The sequence below is a fragment of the Neodiprion pinetum genome, chromosome 4, assembly GCF_021155775.2.
Source record: "Neodiprion pinetum isolate iyNeoPine1 chromosome 4, iyNeoPine1.2, whole genome shotgun sequence".
In the NCBI taxonomy this organism is placed as follows: Eukaryota; Metazoa; Arthropoda; class Insecta; order Hymenoptera; family Diprionidae; genus Neodiprion; species Neodiprion pinetum.
This window is the reverse complement of record NC_060235.2, coordinates 27,203,704-27,224,948: the sequence shown is the minus strand read 5'-3', so window position 1 is coordinate 27,224,948 and position 21,245 is coordinate 27,203,704. Positions and strand designations below refer to the sequence as shown.

At 33.2% G+C, this 21,245-nt stretch overlaps 2 protein-coding genes across 8 annotated transcripts; one reads left to right on the top strand and one right to left on the bottom strand.

The window, feature by feature from the left end:
- Window positions 1-306: 306 nt before the first annotated feature.
- Pak (serine/threonine-protein kinase PAK 3-like protein) lies at window positions 307-15,627 on the top strand. 5 transcript variants are annotated; one of them, XM_046622525.1, is made up of 12 exons: window positions 307-455; window positions 700-850; window positions 3,145-3,263; window positions 4,114-4,309; window positions 4,687-4,698; window positions 5,348-5,516; window positions 5,809-5,935; window positions 6,247-6,364; window positions 6,510-6,790; window positions 7,396-7,891; window positions 8,558-8,776; window positions 11,029-15,627. In XM_046622525.1, the coding sequence occupies exons 3-12, from the start codon at window positions 3,208-3,210 to the stop codon at window positions 11,110-11,112; spliced, it is 1,758 nt and encodes a 585-aa protein (XP_046478481.1). In that variant the 5' UTR covers window positions 307-455; window positions 700-850; window positions 3,145-3,207; the 3' UTR covers window positions 11,113-15,627. The 5 variants fall into 5 exon arrangements, with proteins under 5 accessions (XP_046478481.1, XP_046478480.1, XP_046478482.1 ...); XM_046622524.1 differs by having other exon boundaries at window positions 307-623; XM_046622526.1 differs by lacking the exon at window positions 700-850.
- SelR (methionine sulfoxide reductase SelR) lies at window positions 14,704-21,241 on the bottom strand. 3 transcript variants are annotated; one of them, XM_046622534.2, is made up of 4 exons: window positions 20,984-21,241; window positions 19,703-19,802; window positions 18,134-18,306; window positions 14,704-16,061 (listed from the first exon to the last, which is right to left on the bottom strand). In XM_046622534.2, the coding sequence occupies exons 1-4, from the start codon at window positions 21,069-21,071 to the stop codon at window positions 15,871-15,873; spliced, it is 552 nt and encodes a 183-aa protein (XP_046478490.1). In that variant the 5' UTR covers window positions 21,072-21,241; the 3' UTR covers window positions 14,704-15,870. The 3 variants fall into 3 exon arrangements, with proteins under 3 accessions (XP_046478490.1, XP_046478491.1, XP_046478492.1); XM_046622535.2 differs by having other exon boundaries at window positions 14,704-16,025; XM_046622536.1 differs by lacking the exon at window positions 20,984-21,241 and adding an exon at window positions 19,964-20,118.
- Window positions 21,242-21,245: the final 4 nt, after the last annotated feature.

Below are 21,245 nucleotides of genomic sequence, written 5' to 3'. Positions count from 1 at the left end.
ATAGCCCCCCACGGACGAGTTGGGAACACTGCCGCTCCCAGTGCTGTCAGCAATCTTTTAGGTTTTTTGCCCTGCCGGGTTCGTGAGTAGCTCTGCCTCTGTCCTAAAGAGTTTTTAGCGCCGTCAGCTAATTTTAGAACGTACTATCATTTATCTCTCGTTTCAGTGCAATTTGAATCAGTCTTTCATCCTTTTCAAAGTTTTGGCTCTAGGCTACCAGTTGTGGACACCTAACGTAACGAATACGACCGTTGTGGCACGGTAGTAGCCTGTAGTTGCCTTTCTCACTTTCGTGTTTGAATGCGTATGGTCTGTGGCGATGGCGGGCGGTGATTCAGGCCCTTGTCTGAAGTGAAAGGATTTTGAAAAAATCGAAATATTAAGTAGAATGAATTGTCGTTGATCACTTTAAGTCATACAGGCACGCGACTAACGCCGGTCAAGAGGTTTGCACGGTATAAATCGTCCGCAATACGTCAAGTACATGAAAAAATCGTGGTTCCTTTTTATTGTGAGCTGGTACAGATGCGTGGTGATCAGATCGCTCGTCGTGTGTGATTCACGCTTTAGGGGCTCCCGGATGGCCAATATCCATTCTCTTCTTTCCTGCACTTCAAATATCGGTCCGTCTGCAACGAACTTGACATTTCCTCCTCATCCCACGGCTAAAACATACCTTCTTTTTTTTTGATCTTTCAGCTGTATTTTCCAAACGGCCGGTGGAATTATGTTTCAAATGCTCTGTTCTGTCACAATTAGTGCAGTGTCGGGCATGCTTTTCATCAACTAGATCTTTGACTATCCTCGACTGTGATACACTTAAGGCTGCTGAAGGTTCAAATAATAAATGGTAAACCTGTAACGCTGAATTCGTACATACATATGTATTTTTTTGTCTGATCTAAACCAAAGAGAACTCTAGTTAATACCCTATAAACTTGTAGTGTTGGAACAAAATTTGTCTATTATAACTGTGAATAATCTACATTTGTAAGTCAACGTTTTATTCATATTCGTTACATGTACTCATTGTTGTTCCTCGTACTTGCTCTCAACATGTCTCTTACCAATTATTTGAAACTGAACATAGCTGTAAACATTTTCCTGCCTTTTAATACCGTTCAAAATTTTATTGACTTAGTAGTTGTCTTGCAGTAATATTTTATTGCTTCTCAATCATACATGTGATTTTGCACTCAATCTTCCATATTAATGGCTATTCTTACTACGGAACAAATCTACATGGATCACTCTGAGCACTCCAAATGTGTGTACGTCCTAAATTTATCACTGAGCTTGAATCAGGTTTGGTCTTTGTTATACTGTCACTTTTGTTTTGATCAATTGTTATATTCCATTGCTATCCTAAGCCAAAACACACATGTAAGAAAAATCATACTGCGGGTGTTTCTCGCCTTTGGATGGTCGTAAATTAATATAACAAAAAGTCTGTTAGGTACAAGATTTCTGTATGAAAATGCAATACAGTTTTTTATTCATAGTTTGAAATCTTTAGTAAACTTTGTGAATAGTTTGCCAGCTCTTGTCTCATTAACCTTGAAACAATGAAGATAAATATCATCACTTAGTGCAGAGAACTTGAAAATAAAATCCAGTAACAAACAAGTAGCTTTATCGCTGTCGATAATTTCGACTTGTTTATTGATGAAACTGAAACCTGACTGCCCAACATTAATAAGTTTTAGTCATTTGGATACACGACTATTTGCAATAAAAAGAAAAATTGGAAAAGTACAGAACTTAATACGTGCAGATGAGAATGTAACTACTTTTTTGATTAGCTTATACGGAAATAAGTCTGAAACAAGTTGATTCGCATTGTTATTATACTCATCTATTTAATCTGTGCCAGAAATTTCCGCGAAAGATGCAAATGAATGTAACTGCAATGTTGAATAATGGAACTACAGTAGAGCAATGATTTGTTCAAACTCATAAAATATATTTATTTAAAATCGTTCAACATGTTTACAATAGATTTTTATTTCACCACGAGACAAAATTGACGATTCTCCTTTGTTTTACAACGTAAGATCATTTATAATAACATGTAAAAATCAATGACGTAACTCATTGTTACGCGATTGAAGTACACAACGTTATCATAGTGAAAAATTAGGTAAAAATTCATTATTTTCTTATTTTAGAATGATGGTCAAGAAAGTAAGATTTCAAAATATGAGTATGTCTTGGATCATAACAGTTCACTGAATTTGAAACAATGCCAAATTCGTGAAAAAAAAGATTTTTTCTCAGCATAAATCGTTACGATAACGTTATTAACTTCTACATGATTCATTTTTGCATGACTTTTCAAATGAGTGAACTAAACGTGGAATCAGAAATTGTGATTCGGATAATCCCTAATATGTGCAATTGATATTTAGATAACTGACGTTTTACTTTAAGATTACATCAAAAATCAGACCCACTTAAGTTATAAAGCTGAAGTTAATAATGTCAACGTAATGAAATATTAAGAAAAAAATCATTATTGCACAATTTTAAAACGACTGTCAAGAAGTTGGCTCTGCAAAATATGAGTATATTTTATTTATCGTGGTTTACTAAATTTCAGACATTCCTAAAGGTGTGAAGTAACGATTTTTCCTCAACATGTATTGTTACAGTATGGTTACTAACTTCATCCATACCTTAAGTTACTACTTGATCTCGTATTTCCATCGAATATCATGAGTTTTAATCTTTATATTAGATAGTAGTATATGCATACAAAGTTCAAGTTCGTAACACTGAAATATTTTTTTTTTTTCAATTGATATTTTGCCAAATCCGAATTGTAAGAAATGCATTAAACGGTAAATTAAGGCTTTGTCAGAGCAGAGTTTACTCACTTTGCCATTAGAACCCTGACAATCTTGTTCGAAAATTGTTACATAATGATTTGTTTTTATAGGTTTTTCGAGCCATATTAAATTTCAACATCGCAGATACATTCGGCTGAAAAGTTACAGTACAATATGATATGAGCACATTAATAATTAGATGGTTTCAAATTACTTCAATGTTTTTAAAAGTTTTTGAAACATTTTGAACTAATTAATGATTTAAGTGTAAAAAACGATGACCTACGTTTAATAACTATTACATTATGTTCACTAGTGAATAAGTGGAAGCTCAGCTATAAAGGAAAGGTAAAGAAAACTAAACACCACGAAGAGCATAATGTCAGATGAAGAAGACAAACCTCCGGCACCACCGGTTCGCCTCACCTCAAACAGGTACTGTTACAACACTAAATTTAATGTTTCAAATATTGAATTACCATGTGATCCTTGTTATCACTTTATATATTCAAGGTTTTACATGCAATGAAATTAAAGTTCGTAATGTAAACATAATGATGGATTTTCAAGAAGAATCGTTGTTTCGTGCAGGGTTAGCTGAACTATCACAAACCCTAATAAAGCCAAACATACTCATACTTTGATAACTTTAATGCTGTTACATGCAGTGTTCGGATCTGGCATTAAAGATTTTATTGAAGTCAGTAAATAATCAAATCTTTCATTCAACGATCATAGCTGTTATATTAGCTGCAAATTTGGTTCATGGTCTTTTCTTTGCAATATGCGGAGTCCCTTGCCCCCTAAAAATAGAGGAACAACCACTAAACTTGTAACTGCTAAATATAAAAGCCCTCCCATTCAGGAACCACTCTATAATATATGTTCAGAGACCAAAGTCATTAAAAATATTCTCTTTCAAGTTTTCACACACACGTCATCTTACAAGTTTCACATATATGTACATGCTTATAGGGTATAGGAATCAGCTCAGCAGGTGTAATTAGATTATTATGTTCACGATATGAAACCGAACAACTATATTATATCATAGTATATTATTTTATGATACGTTTGAATGACGAATATGTACCAGATTTTGTTACATAATAAATAATAGAAGCTTCATCCCCCCTTAAATCAGAATTTACAGTCAAAATCAGTATTCCACAGAATTAATATGAATATGATTTAAATAATGTAACAATCATAATAACCATTAATTTACATCCCTATTTGATTATAGAAAATGATATATTTATCAATAAAATCTCTTTCATTATAGAGGTGAGTCAACGCCTAATTTGCCTGTTGACATGCGTCCTTTGCCTAAAGAACCGGACTCGGATGAGCGTAAGAAAAAAACTTTGAAAGGCAAGATGAAGGTGAAGGATGGCAAAGACAAGCCGAACATAAGTTATCCAACTAATTTTGAACATACGGTACATGTTGGATTCGATGCTGTTACCGGCGAATTTACGGTAAGCGCAATAAAAATTTTGCAATTTATTATTACAATTAACAATGCACTCGCTTTTCGCTTTGCTATTGGTTTGTTGGTATGGAACATCTAAATAAATCACATACAGTAATTAATATGGGTTCAAAATCTTTTACTATTCACTTTTTAATTCTCCTTATTATGATCGACATAGAAACGGTTTACCATTAGTTTTGAAAAAATCATATATTTATCTAGATCTTTCCATACAAACCGACCAAGTTAAAGTTATAAAACACAGTGTTCACATATGTTATGAACAGTGTGGCGTTGTGGTCGGTAATTGGTATGGTGCTTCTTATGTCTATTTTTTTTTCTTTCACGTAAAAGACTAACGCAACACATATTTTTTTCAAGCTGCCGTTGAAAGTAAGTAAATTGAATTGACCACAGATTTAGCTCATCTATACCTGAATCACTGCCTTATGTGTTTTGGTTACTGTACAATTTGTTTTTGTTGCAGTCTATAAAACCCAAATTTTTATTTTTTTTTATTTCTCCTGAATTCAAATCTAGCCTAGCAGCTTTTGTAGATTCTTACTTGTGTGGAAGCTTTAGTCATTGTGGCTTACAGGTTCTTAACTTATTTCACCTTCTGAAGTAAAGTAATTATTGTCATATTATTGAAACGTAGCATGTTGGTGACTTTTCATAAAATCAAGTTTTAAGTTTTTACAATAATGTCGAGCATACTGTACATAAAAATTTATCATCAAAATAAATATTGCTCCATAAATTCAGACATAAGAAACTATAGTAACTGTGCATCCAAGGAACGTTTCCGCCGAAATTTATTAAATTTTTGCTCGCAATTTTCTACTCTAAACAGTTGAACACATATTACCCTCAAATTTCAAGTATCTAATAGAATTTTCGTAGTGAAAGAAATATATCATAATAGATGTTCAGGTAAGTGAGGGTGACAATACAGTTTAGCGTTGTAGCAAACTATTTGTCTAGTTGTAGTCAGACTTTAATTGATGTCAACTCTGAGTACAATGGACTGTTTTTTTCACAGGGGATGCCGGAAGCATGGGCTAGGCTACTGATGTCTAGCAACATCAGTAAGCAGGAGCAAAAGAAAAATCCCCAAGCAGTACTGGATGTCTTGAATTGGTATGATAATAGTAGCAAAGAAGCAAAGGGCTCAAAGTATATGACTACTACTAAAATGGTTGGGGTTGTCGGTGAGTTGAGTATTTTATTTGAATCAAACTATGCTAACGTAATTGAAACTATTTTGAATCATTATTCGATTTTAAATAGTATTTTTCAAATTTTCTATTGCTGTGTAGTGATAAACCCTTGGTTTTCTCATTGAAATGTCATTCCTCAGCAATATTACTTCGTTGTAATTGATAAGTGGTAATATTTTCCAATTCAAGTAGAATGTTACGTATATTACACACTTCTTTCTTCATTACATCTGTCCTCTGTCACAAAAACCACAGCTTAATTGTACTTTAACATTTGGCATAGCGCCGATTGAACGGGCCAGCAGTCCGCGAAGTCTGGGCATGGGAACTGGTATCAACATTGGAACCGTTCGTGGTCAGGCCATGTCCCAAGCTTCCGGGAGTTCCCATTCACAACATTCACTAAGCAGGTAGGGATATTTTCTTCATTTTTACTATATACTAAATTTTCAATTACAAATTTAAAAACAATTCACTCTATTTTGTTATCAATATGTGATAGTCTCAATATTTATCCATGCATAACTATCAAACAACTTTTTTCTTAATAACTACAATTTTTAGCGAACATAACACTGATATAGCTAAATCTATAACTTTATAGCAAGAATAAATTGAATTAATACTTGTAGCCACAATTTGGCTGCACGATGTGTAAAATTACAAATTAAACCTTATGGAATTTGAAGTAAACTCTTTATTCATCTAAACCAATATTTAGGGTGAGCAGTAGCAGTCCAAGCAGTACTCCAACAGATGCTTGTGCAACCAGTTCAGAACAAGAAGATGAACCACCTCCTCCACCGATTACCGCCAGACCTGAGCGTACCAAATCTATTGTAAGTAAAAATGTTTGGCATACTAAAGTACTTTATTTAGTAATTATCAAATGAAGAATTTTTTTTGGAATGTATGTTTCAAATTTATATTTAAGCAAGCATCGATTAACAATGTATTATCGTTGTTCGTGGTTTTGTATTCTAGTATACCAAACCAATTGAAGAAGAACCACCTTTGCCACTACCAACATCATTGGGGTCCCCTCAGCGAAATGGAACGCAGCAACAGCAACCATCAGGACTCGATAGAAATAAAAACCAGGCTACACCCACACCGACGACTACTGACCAATCAAGACCCACGCAAAGTGATAAAGCCAGAAAAAAGAAAATGTCTGATGACGAAATATTGGAGAAACTTAGAACCATTGTCAGCGTTGGAGATCCAAATAGAAAATATACAAAGATGGAAAAAATCGGGCAAGGGTAAGTATTAACTGTTTATAGGGAATTCCCCCAATTACAACCACAACTTGCAAATACGAAGAAAGAAATTTGCCTGTAATAGTTGGTAGCAAGAGCAAAATTAACAATTCGAAATTTTCCCAATCAGGGGTTGTAAAGACCTACAATTTAGAGATACTCATAACTAGATACACACAAATGTTGACAGTAAGGTCCCTTATTGGCATTGGGAAGTCGTGCGGATAGCTAGTAGAATTTCTTTTACATTACGTGTTATGTATTTTATCAGTTTCAAATAATCATTTTTGAAGAAAAAAAGTATATGTATTTCAAACTAGAAGGCTGAGATCTTCAAAAGCTTTGTTCCGAACACCTTATCCATATGTATAAGAAACGTGTCTTTTATTTGGGAACAAACCTCTGGTGAATTCGTCAAATAGAGACGAAGTTAGAGAGACGTAGACCTAGAAATTTTTTCACAAGGACTAGTGTGTTCTAATACGAATATACTGGACAGTACTTTCACTCAGATACATATGGCATGGCAGTCGGTTGTTAAATTAATAAATCTTATTAAATTTAGAGGATGTATAAAACTAACATTAACAAATCAATTTTTTGTATAGTGCTTCAGGAACAGTGTATACGGCGATTGAGACCTCCACGGGAATGGAAGTGGCGATAAAACAGATGAACCTCTCGCAACAGCCGAAGAAAGAGCTGATAATAAATGAAATTCTTGTCATGCGGGAGAACAAGCACGCCAACGTTGTTAATTATTTGGACAGTTACTTAGTTGGTGAAGAACTATGGGTGGTTATGGAATATTTACCTGGTGGTAGTTTAACCGATGTTGTAACTGAAACGTGTATGGATGAAGGACAAATAGCTGCGGTGTGTAGAGAAGTGCTTCAAGCTCTCGAATTTCTGCATTGCAACCAAGTGATACACAGGGATATCAAGTCGGACAATATTTTGCTGGGATTAGATGGAGGTGTCAAGCTTACAGACTTTGGCTTCTGCGCTCAGATTTCACCCGAACAGAGTAAGAGAACCACAATGGTCGGCACTCCATATTGGATGGCACCTGAAGTAGTAACGCGCAAACAATATGGCCCTAAGGTATTTATTAATACGAAAGTCATTAACTTTGAATTCAATCCTATATGTGAACTTTTATTTTAATTGAGCATCATTTTGTTTTATAAACTTTGTCACGTTGGGCAGTTTTGAAAAGTGTATACTCAGCCAATCTGTACAAAATATTTATTTCCACCAAGAGAATTTATTATCATCAAGTTGTATATGATATTGTTATCGTGTACGAGAAGTGATGAAAAATCTGTCCTTTTTTTTTGTTTAAATAGAATCACTTCTGTTCAATGACCCTACAAGATATAACAATGGCATTCCCTATTTCGGGTCGATGTATTTTGGATTTGTAGAGAGATTTGTATCGTTTATCCCACACCACCATCATTACACTATACAGGACTCAAGCCTGAGTTTTAAATAAATTTTCATTACAATTTACCAACGATTTCAAAACAATAATCTAAACTGAAATTACATTTAGACAAGGTTCCAACGGATCTTATTAAATTCTAGTACGACTATATATAAATTCATACTACGCATATATTTATTTGTATGATTATTTCTAACTTATTAACGATTTGTTGATATTGAACCTCTCAAGTTTTTCTTTTAAAGATAAATGTATTATTATTGTTTCCCACGTAACTTGTATTGTATGTAAAATATATGCAAATTACAATTAAATTTCAGGTGGATATATGGTCACTGGGTATAATGGCTATCGAAATGATTGAAGGAGAACCACCGTATTTGAATGAAAACCCTCTGAGAGCCCTATATTTGATAGCAACTAATGGTAAACCAGAAATTAAGGAAAAAGAAAAACTGTCTGGGATATTCCAAGACTTCTTAGACCAATGTCTTGAAGTTGAAGTCGAAAAACGTTCCTCGGCCTCGGAGCTTCTAAAGGTTTGATTATTGCTTATTTACGTATCGTATTGTTGCAAACATAAGTCGATGTTTTCTGTCATCGACAGTACGCGCACAAAATCGTTCTCATCTTATATGCGAATCCGTCATGTGCGCGGGTAACTAAAAACAACAACTTGGAGTGCTGTCCCAGAATTGGGGGTCGTTTTATATGCGGGGTGGGCTTATACTCGGAACAACAGGGTTTATAACATTTGGTTTCATAGACGAACACTAGAGCAGTTTACCTATAATGTTCATGGCGGTGAAATGCGGCGATATCTCTAGTTTGGATAGTAGTGTTTCAGATTAGGAAAATATTTATTTTTTATTTTGCTTGAACAAAGTATGTATGTTACTGAGTACAGCAATATAATGGATGAAGTCCTCAAAGTATAGGATTTTCGGCTCATTTCTAAAACGTGACTTTTTCCCATTTAAATAATGTGCAAAAGGAAGGATACAAATTCCAATTTCTTCGCAGAATTAGTATGGTTTGACACTCACCACATTTTAATACAAATTACAATACGTTTGTTCTTGTCGATCTTGGAAGATCGGCTTTGGCCGCTATTTTGAGCAAAACAAGACTATTATCTTTTATGAAGATATTCTAATTATCTGCACGATCATAATCATACTCACGATTATTTTGGGAAATCCCGCAACGAAACTTTAATATGTATGTTTTTTTAAATATTACTTGAATGGTAAAATTCACATGCTGTGAGGTATAACTTCAGTTAAAAATGTTTCGAAAAGATTTTTGGACAAGAAAAACTGTTCTTTAGACCTTTTTCTAACAAAATAATAATATTGCATATCCTAGTTTGAAACAGTCTACTGGCTACCCAGCAGTTTATCAGCTGCAATCATTAATTAACGAGTGAAAAGTCATCCGTCAATGCCTGAATGATTGAGTATGGTGTCCAGCGACAGGGAATTTCTGGAAAACCCGAAATTATACAGGAACTTGAAAGTGTCCTTGAAAATGTCGTAAATGTACAGGAATTTCATGTAGCAATCGGCAATTGTGTCATCAAATTAAACTTGCGTAAAATTTTGTCCTAAGTCTAATAATGGGAGCCCTTACTCAACTCATTTTACATTAAAAACATATCTTCGAAATATTATATAATAACTCATCTAGTTATATTATTAATAAATGTAAGCCATGTAAGAGTTTATTCTTTTTTCCCGTTAATTTTGTCACCACATCTTATATGCGTACAACTGCCATAGATACATTTCTTAAGCAGGCATAAGGATGCTTTACCCTTTTTTTTCGCAAATCCAAGTGATACGGAAATTTATGTTCATTGACGAGCATATTATTTACAATAATTATCATGCGTGTTTAAAGATTACTATTTAGAACAACTGTTATTTAGTAGTTATGCAGCGGTGGAGGTATTGTGTTGAGTTCATAGAATACCACTGTGCTAAAATTGACCAATTAACTTGAATGAAAGCAATTGATGGCAGCTGCCAGCCTGTAATGATCTTGTTGCTTCTTTGGAATTTTTCGACAGCTTTATACCTACATTTTGTCAAATGTAAAATGATCGGGTTTCTAGCTCATACACATTCAGCTTTCAAGAAAATTTAACACATTGAGATAAGGATTATTATCATTTTAACAGTGAAAATATCTTTTTTTTTACTGAGAGCTGCAAGCTTGCCTAAAATACTATACGCTAAACAGTACGCACTAGTGAGAAAATGTTGACATGCTCATGATACTTCTTGCACAAGATGCTAGGTCATCTTCACTGAACTACTACCATATGACTATTATTTTCCCGACATTTGTGTTACTTCCTCATTGGTTCACATACTGATAGATAACCACTGCCACTTAATTCGATGTGGAATGATTGAAGTAGTCGTAATGAACAATGGATTGAATGTATCTTCAGAATTATTATAAAAAGACAATTAATTCACCTAGAGGTCGAATTATATATATTGCTGAAGAAGTTGAATTCAAGTGAATTTGGTTTGAGAAGATTTATATTGTTAAGAATTAGATGAAGGTGCAATCGACTTGATGAGGTATGGAATAAGAAATAAGAATATGAGAATTGTGAAGGAGTTGAAAGAGTGCGGAAGCTACATTGAAATGACAATGTATCGTGTGACTTTGAAAGGATAGTTGTAGTATAAGCATCAAAAGCCAGCTATAGACTTACATTATCAGGAATAGGTATTAGTTGAAGGAAATAGTTATGAATTTTTCATTTTATTTTCAGCATCCTTTCCTGAAGTTGGCAAGGCCCTTGGCGTCATTGACACCGTTAATTATGGCAGCAAAAGAGGCAGCTAAAGGTCACTGAGTGAATAAGTGAAAGTGTTACAACTGGACATTCGAAACAATTGAAATAAGGACGAAACGGCCTCAGAGAAGATTTAAAGAAAAAATTTTTTTAAATTAAACACCCTCCCAAAACGGTAACGGCACAATAATTGAATAATATAATATTAATAAATAACGTATACATATAGCTAGGTAGAACGTATTTGATACTCTGTACAGTATCGAGTATTGATTCGGATTTTTCAAAATATTCCACTTTTAACACTAAAGATCAATAAAGTTAATGAGAACCAAAAACGTGACAAATGATGCAAAGCTTGCTGTATGCAATAAATATTCCAGCAAGTGAAGCTTGATGTTTTGATGTCATCTTCAAAACCGAGATCAGAAAATTACTAATCGAATTGAACATTTCCGTCAGTGTTTGAAATAAATTATTTGTGTCACAAGAAGAGAAAAGAGAAAAAATCGATACGCTCCAGTAGAAATAAAAATAAGCTGGTTTAGTACAGGTTCAACATGGTTTGCACGCAGAGCAAGGCCAAATAATCTATATTAATAAAGCAAAATTAAGTGTCAGTTATTTTTCAATGATATAAAGTTTCAAACTAGTATTATTTTTCACTTCAAAGTTCGAGCTAATTCAGCTAGGAAAATCTGTTACTTGTAGTAAACCTTGTTGATACTATGAGTAATCCTAAATTAATATAGTGTACCTGTACAAAGTGAAGCATTAGTGATTTTACAGTGAAATTGGCCACTTGTAAACTTGTGTAGGTATGCTGTTTGCCGCAAGAGTAAAAAGAGAAAATGCGTAACTAGCTCATTTTACTCTAAAAGCATGAATGCTTAGCGTTGTACATAATGAATAGTAAATGCATAGGCATGGTAGCCTGAATTGCTGTTTGGTAACAAAAAAAAAAAAAATTGTAATGAAAAAAGTGGTCTTCGCATTGGACTTATATTTTTCAAGCAAGGTGTACGAAGTGAAATGAATGAGATGATTCATGATTTTTTTTTAACTTTGCATAAAAGGCAGTCTAGTAGTTTTTATTTTTGTTTTCCTCGTATTTTTCTAGCATTTATTATTTTTGTTATACTAATGCAACTGTGAAAATAGTTACATACATTATAAATCAACTTCCTTGAAAAAAATTACAATTATTTCATCATTTTTTATGAATCATTGGCACATGTACATACCGTAGTTACATAATTTTCATGCTAATATGAAACATAAATCGATAATAACGGGAAAAGTTGCTAATTTGCGGAGGTGATACTCGTAGCAGCACTATCAAGGCACGTTAGGACATCAGTTGCAGCTTTCTAATATGTCTCTGTAAATATTTTTTGTTATCCATTTTTAATGTCGCAGTTTTATCCAATAAATCGTAATTCAAGCTATAAATGTATACAGAACAGATTTGTAGGTAAAAATGACTATGAACAGTTTTTTTGGTTCAACACCGGTAGAGTCGAATTATGTTCAACGTGCCTTGCAAAAATTGACCAGTGAAAGATTGAAAATCGGTTACACGTTCGAAGAGTAGAAACATTTTTTGACACTAAAAAGTGCCTGTCATGTCATGTTTAGAGACACATACGAACCCTGTGCAAGTTTGTTCGCCATTTTGAAATTATTGTACAGGTCGAGTGATTTAAAATTGTCAAAAATGCATAGACACGGTAATACTGATCTAAGATAAGGTTTCTGCGTGAGTATATTAACAATAATTTAGTATAAGTGCAGTATGCTTGTCTATATTGTCAAAAACGATGATCATAAATGAAACCTTGACATTTAGTTTAGAATGTCTAGATTTTTAGAATTGTGTAATTTTTTTAAAACAAATTTCTGTTACACATAGAACTTTGTATTGTATAACGTAAAAGTGAAAAAAATGTGAGAGTACGATAGTTATCGAATATAATAATTAATTAACATATATTGCATACAAGGAGAATAAAACACATATATTATTACATTTTAAAGAAGCATGTAACATGTATGTAATGAATTCATCATTTCATAGAACCCTTTTTAAAAAGCCTGATTAGTTTTTTATGATTAACGTTAATGTGTAACTATGTTTAAAACAATGAGAAAGCTCAGTTTGCATCAGGCTTAAAATTCGGTTTAATTTAGATTTGGCTTGATCAACTTTGTATTGCAATTCATTACGAAATTACAACAGAACATAATCGAAAAGCATTGTAAAGAACGTACAAAGCCACTACTGCACATTCACAACTCTAAATTACGCCAAACCTTGAAGCATTGCTAGAAATAAAGTAAAGAAATAATGCACATCTAGTATTAGTGCCGCTATAAGTATAAAAAAGGAAACAGTCTACTATGACATAAAAAAATATCTTGCACTATAAGCTGAAATGAAGTCTCACATTTTCACAAGTATCTGGATATAACTAATATTTCTTTAAACTCTAGTGCTACCAAGTCATTATATGAATGGGACAAATTAAGAAATCGCTTCTTAATTTACAGGTACATTAGTACTAGTTACATGCAGTATTCAACAAAACTCCAAAATTTTCAATATGATTTAGATATTTGTGAAAATGTTAGATCTCAATACCGAATGGGGTTGATGCTTAACAACAAGATGATAATATTTTAACTAAGTATTCAGTTTTTCCCTTGACGAAAAGTTAACTATTTTGAAATTTAACCCACCAATTTTTCAATCAGGAAATAACATTGTTAATAAAATAATACGATTGTGAAAAAACTTAGCTTCTTAGAGGAGCTAAGCTTTTTCGAAATCATAAATAATAAAGTAAAGAAAAAGCAAGGATAAAGAATTATTCTAAACTTAAGAATACCTACATTTTTGCGCCTATGTTACACTGTAACTCCTTTCACTTTATTTTAAAGGGATATAATATAAGAGTACACTTTATATGGAACATCGGAATCGTGAAATTTTGTTGAACCATCTCATACATACACACACACATACACACATATATTTTATCGTTCCATAAACCAGAATTCGTGACTTATCATTGCTATGAATTGATTATTAGCTATACTCTACATTATATGAACAGCTTATCTGTGCTTGTGCCGTATGGTGACTGATCGTACTTATTTATTATTTCGTTTTCCAATTTTCTCACCTGTAATTTAATTTATTCTCTGTATTGATAATTTCTTATCCCTGTCGTTCCTTGGTATTGCGATCCTATCCTTCGAGCTAATCATGAGATTATTACAACTTCAGTATTTTACAGATTTGTCAGGCAAATATAGAACTGACAGGTTTTGCAGGATCATCACTTTCCAGTGAAATAGTCACATTACTTGTAATCCTCAAAACATTTTTTTAAATATCTTGGTAGGTTTAAGGTACAGATTTAAAAAGGCTTAGTAAAATAAATACATTTTTCGAGACTTTAGACTGAAAAATTGTCAGACGTGTTATACGAATGGTGGAGGAGCAATGAGTTATACTAGGAGCAATCTTTTACATATTGACTTTTATTTATATGTACTTTATAAATATGAGTGTTACACCTTTAAGCTCGTTTCATATTCACATGTATTTCTTTTAAGTAGGTCATAAATTACAACTTAGACAATAGATGCATTTTATACAACCAATTTATTAATTTTTCTTGTGTTAATAACATATTTGTTACATATGACGGTGTGACTACAGATTATGGTTATATGCATAACTAATATTTGTTTGCCTAATTGAGTATATTAATCTGAATTTCATATCTTTATAAAATATTTACAATATTTGTGACTTATAATTCTTCAAATAATTTTTCTGTTCAGATTTCCAATTGCATATATATATTAAATTGTTAATCAATAACATTTCACAGAATGGTTAGTATATTTATTTATAAAAATAATTTTTAATTTTATATTTCCATTGCCATACCAAAATAATAATGATTTCTTATTAAAGAAATTTGAAAATTTTTGCATTCTATGCATTCTATTTAATAAGTTATCAAGGTCAACCGAATACATTGACATTCCCAATCTGCGTTTGACATATCTGACATATAAATTGTGCAAGATTTCAGCAATTGAAATATACATTTCGAGAAGGAGAGTTAAGCACTTGCTTACTAATCGTAGAATGTACAAAAATATAACAGTTGCAGAGGTGGGTTTGAAAACCTGGGCATTTGTTTATAAATATAATTTGTATGTAATTTTATGATGTCGGAACTAGCAGGAGAAACTAGCAGTCGAACCATTTTACCAAAGGATCAAGCGGATACATTTGAGTTGCTCGGCTGCTAGTCATCAGTGCCGTCACAACGCTACTCAACATTTTTAGACTCAAGTATGGTCAATCAAAAGAAAATATTAATCTTAAGTAGAGTGGAACAAGATATATACCCAATTTCATAATGCAAATCCTATAGGAAATTATAGACTGAAACATTGCCAGTTGATTGTCATTTAATATTAAAGACAATGAATATTCTTGTTAGTCATTCACCTGGTAAAAATTGGCGCAGCAGCTTCCTATTTACTTTAATATCAGGCCAAAAAAAAAAGAATAAGTTAGTTAAGGAACATCCTTGCTAAAAGTCAAAAAATGAATCAACATTTTATTTATCTCGTTTTGTATATGATATCAACGGAAAAGTTCTTATATTATATTTCGCAATATTGATGAACTTATTGATACTTAGTCACGTTTTTTTAATGTCATGCGAACGTCGATGGATGATGAAAGTTTTCCTATCCACCTGCAGCAACGAGCATTGGTTTCTTCACCAATTAGGAATCAGATTTTTTCTTATCACCGGCTGCATGGAAGCTGATAGAAGCAGAGTTGATGCAAAATCGTTTTCTTGTTGGTTTCGGACCGTCATTAAATACGTGGCCCAAATGTGATCCACAAGTTGAGCAGGTCACTTCAGTCCGCACCATATCTGGGTTTGCGATCAGCAGTAGTAGATTGCCACCGACTATGCGTCGTGTGTTGGTTTTGTTGTGGGTTTTCATGTTCAATGTCAAGCGGTTGTGGTTGCGGTAGGGATGTAAGGAAAAGACAGAACAATAGAGTGTGATTAAATGCAGACCTGCACCAGAGTAGAAATAGAGTTTAATGCTCGAAGATGATTTTTTTTTTTTTTTTACAAAATATGCACTGAATGTCTCCACAAATTGTTGTAATACAGCCAAACATGATGATAGTCAAAAGAGAGAATACTAAATTATACGTATCAGTACTGGTACATTTATTTCTTGATTTTTTTACCCTAATTATGGAATTGAAAGATGGCCACATCGTAATAAATTATAAAATTCAAAATGATTTGAGTTTGGATACGTAAAAATCTCAATAATGAGAAATTCAGTTTCAATTTTCATTCATCTGCACATACCTACGATTGCAACAGTCATTGCAATTCTACATGTAATGCTGCACAATAATATGCAGAAACTTTTTTGTTTAATGCAAGAATACAGCCAGAATATGTATTCCTATGATCCGTGGTAATTCAATTATAGGAATACATTTCTTGGCCATATTCTCATACGAAGAAAAAATTTTTGGCCATTTTTGTTCGGCAATGTATGTAGAATTGCGTTGATTGCGGCATTTTCACATGAATGTCGTGTAAGCTTCGATAATAGTAAAAAAGAGTGCCATTTTACCCAGTCTGTGAAAACTGTCTCCTCTTAATAAAAATTCACATTTCAGAAGAAAGAGGTAATTTGTAAGTCGAGTTAAAGAAGCCTAAAAATCAAATTGAATTTATGAGATTCAATGAAAACCTACTGCAATACTTTGCATATATTTTAAACTTCAGAACGGACTAGCTAAAAATTATTTATACACGGCAAACAAGACATATGATAGAAACTTTATTTATTTGATATCTACAAGTTCCGGAATCATGGCAATATTTATGTTTAAGACAAAAGAATAAAACTCACTTTCTTCAGTTTTTAAATTTTACTTTATGTAAGAATAAGAATTCAGTACAATATTGATGGCTTGATCATTTAACTTTGTACTGCTGTAATATTACAGAGATCAAATCTATCATGCACATCAAAATGCTCAAAATAATCTAAAAAGCAGATAGCATGGTTACAGTAAAATATTGAGCATAAAACAAAAGTTACAGTAACAGATACTTACAATATTATAAACACTGCTTCATGATATTGCCATATTAAGAAAAGCAATGGTTAAAATTTATTTCTGTTAAACATAATGTTGCTTTGCTCAAACATCTAATACTAATAAAAATGATTAAAAATCCATCCAACATCATGTATGAAATTATTATGAGACCTATCGATAATGAATTGATTGAGTACTCAAAAAGTACGTTATTTCTTTGAAATGATCTGAAGAAATGACTGATTTCTATGTCATGTGTTGCGCAATGATAGTTTTAGTTGAAAAATTCAATAATAAGTGATGTCAGTCTAGCACAATCACACTCTAAGCACTTGACATGCAGGATATTCAGGATGATCAAGGTCATGTCTATGTGATAGAGAATAGTGTATTTTTTTGAAACTACAAAATATGTGATTATTAGAAGTCAGAAGATGAAGTACTGATAGGAAAAATCTTGTAATTAGTACACATGGAATCTGATATGATCTATTAAAGTACTTGCCTAACTACCAGTTAAGTTTGATTAAACACTGTGACTTTTGACTAAAAATTTAGTTGAGTTTATGTCTTACAATTTATACTTAATACTTATAATATGGGAAACTTCGATTAAACAACTTCCCAAAAATGCTGTACATTTTAACACATATTTTATAGTTTCAAGTTTGTGTTATATCACGTTAGGAAACAGAACATGTCGTTTTTTTTTTTTATATCAACATAAAATATATACAGCACCAATATTTAAAAATTACATAAGTATAGAATAATAGAATTAAAGTAAGTAACTGGATCAATATTATGTATGTGTGTGTATATATATACGCACACACACATTGAATATGGTTTAATTGACAGTAAGCTTAAGTGCTTTAGAAATAACGTATAAATCATTCTTACCATGAGTTGTGTCTTTAGTTAGTTTAACTCGACCTTGGTCTAAAACCTCATTGAATGCTGGCCAGCCGCAACCACTATCATATTTCGTCTCAGAGGAAAACAGTTCCTGATCGCATACGACACAAGTATATGTTCCTCTTTCATAGAATTTATTATAAGTGCCAGTGAAAGGCCTAAAATGAAAATAAATTGAGTTTAAATATAATTATTTGTTTTTCATAAATCAATTACACGCGAATAAAAATTAATTATTTTCCAGTCAAAGAAACTGAATGGTCACTGTCTTGCACAGATTTCTCAATACTAAATATGAATTTGTTAAGGATTACCTCTGGGCAATCTCAAATTTTGCGGGGCAGGGAAGACCAAGAGAAGAATATATAAGTTTATACAATTACACAAGTTTGTTTCCAAACACATATAAACTTTACTTTATCTCTCTTTTGTGATTGAGAGATGGTGACCCATACCATGAACAGAAACTTTATACGTATCATTATATAACATTCGATTTTAGAAAATTAACTCCAACCAAAGCAAACAATACTTCTTTGGTTATTTTTCAGACTGAAAGCAATAGAATCAGCCGAGATCTAACAGAATATAAGATCCAACAAAAATGAATCTTTTCAAGGGCAATGAAGTTCAGCATTTTATCTATTATAAATCAAATATTTGTTGATTTCTTTTTTATAGTGTTTTGGTACATCAATTTTGTTCTCATTTTCAATATCCATTAACAAATATTTCTCGTCAATGAATAGGTATATTTTGGTTAATTTAGTAACGATTTTCTGAAAAACATAGTGGACAGTTTCTCTTGGTCTAGTAGTATTCAGCATTAAAAAACCTGCGTGAAGAGAATTAATCACACTTGTGATATGGAAATTATGTGTAGGATAATGTTTGCATTAAATTACGATCGGACTGAAAATTAACAAAAGTCAAGTTTTATTTGAATCCCACAGCAATAAGAAAAACGGTAATGGAATGTGAATTTTCATAGTTGTGCAATATGAAATATGATGAACTTGCGTAATTATTGGTATGAATATGTTTGCATAAAAATTTTATATGCATGCAGATCTTTGTTGGCCCAGTGCATACTAACACATGTGGATGATATGAATACACTTGATGTTCACATTTAGTCAGATTTTTATTATAAGTGACGCTGAAAATTGTTTATATGGACAGAATCACAAATAGTAATACAATGCTTTTGCAAATATGTACAGAGTCAATCAAAATTATGCCGTCAGATTGCTGGTGACGAATACAGCTTTACTTTGAAATATGATTGATAACCAATCTCATGAACTGATATGTATGAAATATTTAATATCACAATTAAATTGACAAATAAATCAGTCACACTGGAATTGTTACAAGTAATAATATACACCCGAAATATGGCTCAAGGGCTTATCCGGATTTAGACTGCAAGGTCGAAGCTACGACATGAATATAAAGGTAAATATAATTTATCAATTGCCCAATTAATCGGTACTAATGCTGTAAGAATTGATGTATCATTTTATAAGGCGTTTCGTACACAATTGATCATACCTTTCGGTGCCTTTTTCTTGGGTCACATGCCACTGGATAGGTGTTAAACGCTTCTTGAGCTCATCCTTGTCAATTTCCGTCGTCATTTTGGTAGCAACGCCTGAAATGTTGCGTAAAAATTAACGATGTCCGTCTCAAATATATAGCATGAATAATCCACTAAAAGGGCCTCAGGAATGTACGTAAGTGCGGACTATCGGAGACGTCACTTCGAACTGAACAGAACTGAATTCGTAGGCCATGAATACATTCATCGCACACCTATCAGTGGGCACACCGCTGATGTAAAGCGCCGTTGACTACGCCGCTGCTTTTTTTATTGCAATCGTGAATCGTTGAACAAATAACGTTGGAGGGTCACCGCTCCATACGAATAAGGCGTCCCATGATTCGGAATCCAATCCGTATTTACGGATCCGGTATCTAGGGATCTTTCAAGCACCAATCAGAGACGTTCCGCTAGTTTCATTCCGTGTGCATTGCCATTGACGGAAAATATACCTATACCATCTATCATGGAATCAGCCGATTGCGCTTTTCACGTGTTTGAATACAAAAGGGCGACGGTCAAAAATTGTAGTTAGTTTTACATTAGTGATTATCTAATCATAGTGTCGTTTTTGACCGGAAAATTTTAGAAGAATTAATTCGATTGGCTACCGATCGTTCTACTCTTGATATTTTCGGCTCATGGGATATGGCGTTGACTGAAGATTGCTACAGACAGTCAGCTAAATGGCACTCAAAAAGGATTCTCTTTGGTGCGCGTATCTTCTGTATTGGAGTCAGGCGTTTACTTCATAGGAATCCTGGTCTGGCATCCGGGACTAGACAACGACGCCTACGACTCCAATCGTTTCCAATGCAGCTTTCTTTTTCTACGCAACTATCGTAGCCGTTTACACGCTCACTCATGACTCGCACGGTTTATACTTAATGTGTCTATGGTATCTTCAGTCAACGCGTTCCCGATAAGATTTGTGGAGTTATCGTTGAAGTTGTTATTTTAACAATGATTTGAAAGTAGCGCATGAATAGGGTTTGCCAATATGACAAACGCCTGCTATAATGACGAGTTGACTACCACCACACCACAATAGACACTACGACTTGTATTCTTCTCACCCTACCTAATTGTAAGATTCATATACCCCTCGTCTATAATCCTAGCTTGCGCTTTGTCCTTGGCTTCGTCTATATATCCCACCCTAGATGACCGTGTCGTGTGCATCCTCACATGCATGGACGCATACATATACAACACATATACATTATACGTACCTCGGTAGGCTCGAATTGTGAGACGTGAAGTTGTGCGCAAACTGTGTCGATAGATATTCGGTAAATTTTTCAGGATAAGATTGCTCATGATTCCGGTATAAAACTGACGGAGAGTAAATAATAATACGGTGCAGATTTACTAGAACGTTACTGTTTATGGGTGCTATGTGAAAATTTCTCCCTCTTGAAACTCTGCCTGTTTAATGCGATATTTACTTCCGTTTGTAAAAGTGGTGAGAGTGAGATCGTGACACCATTGCCG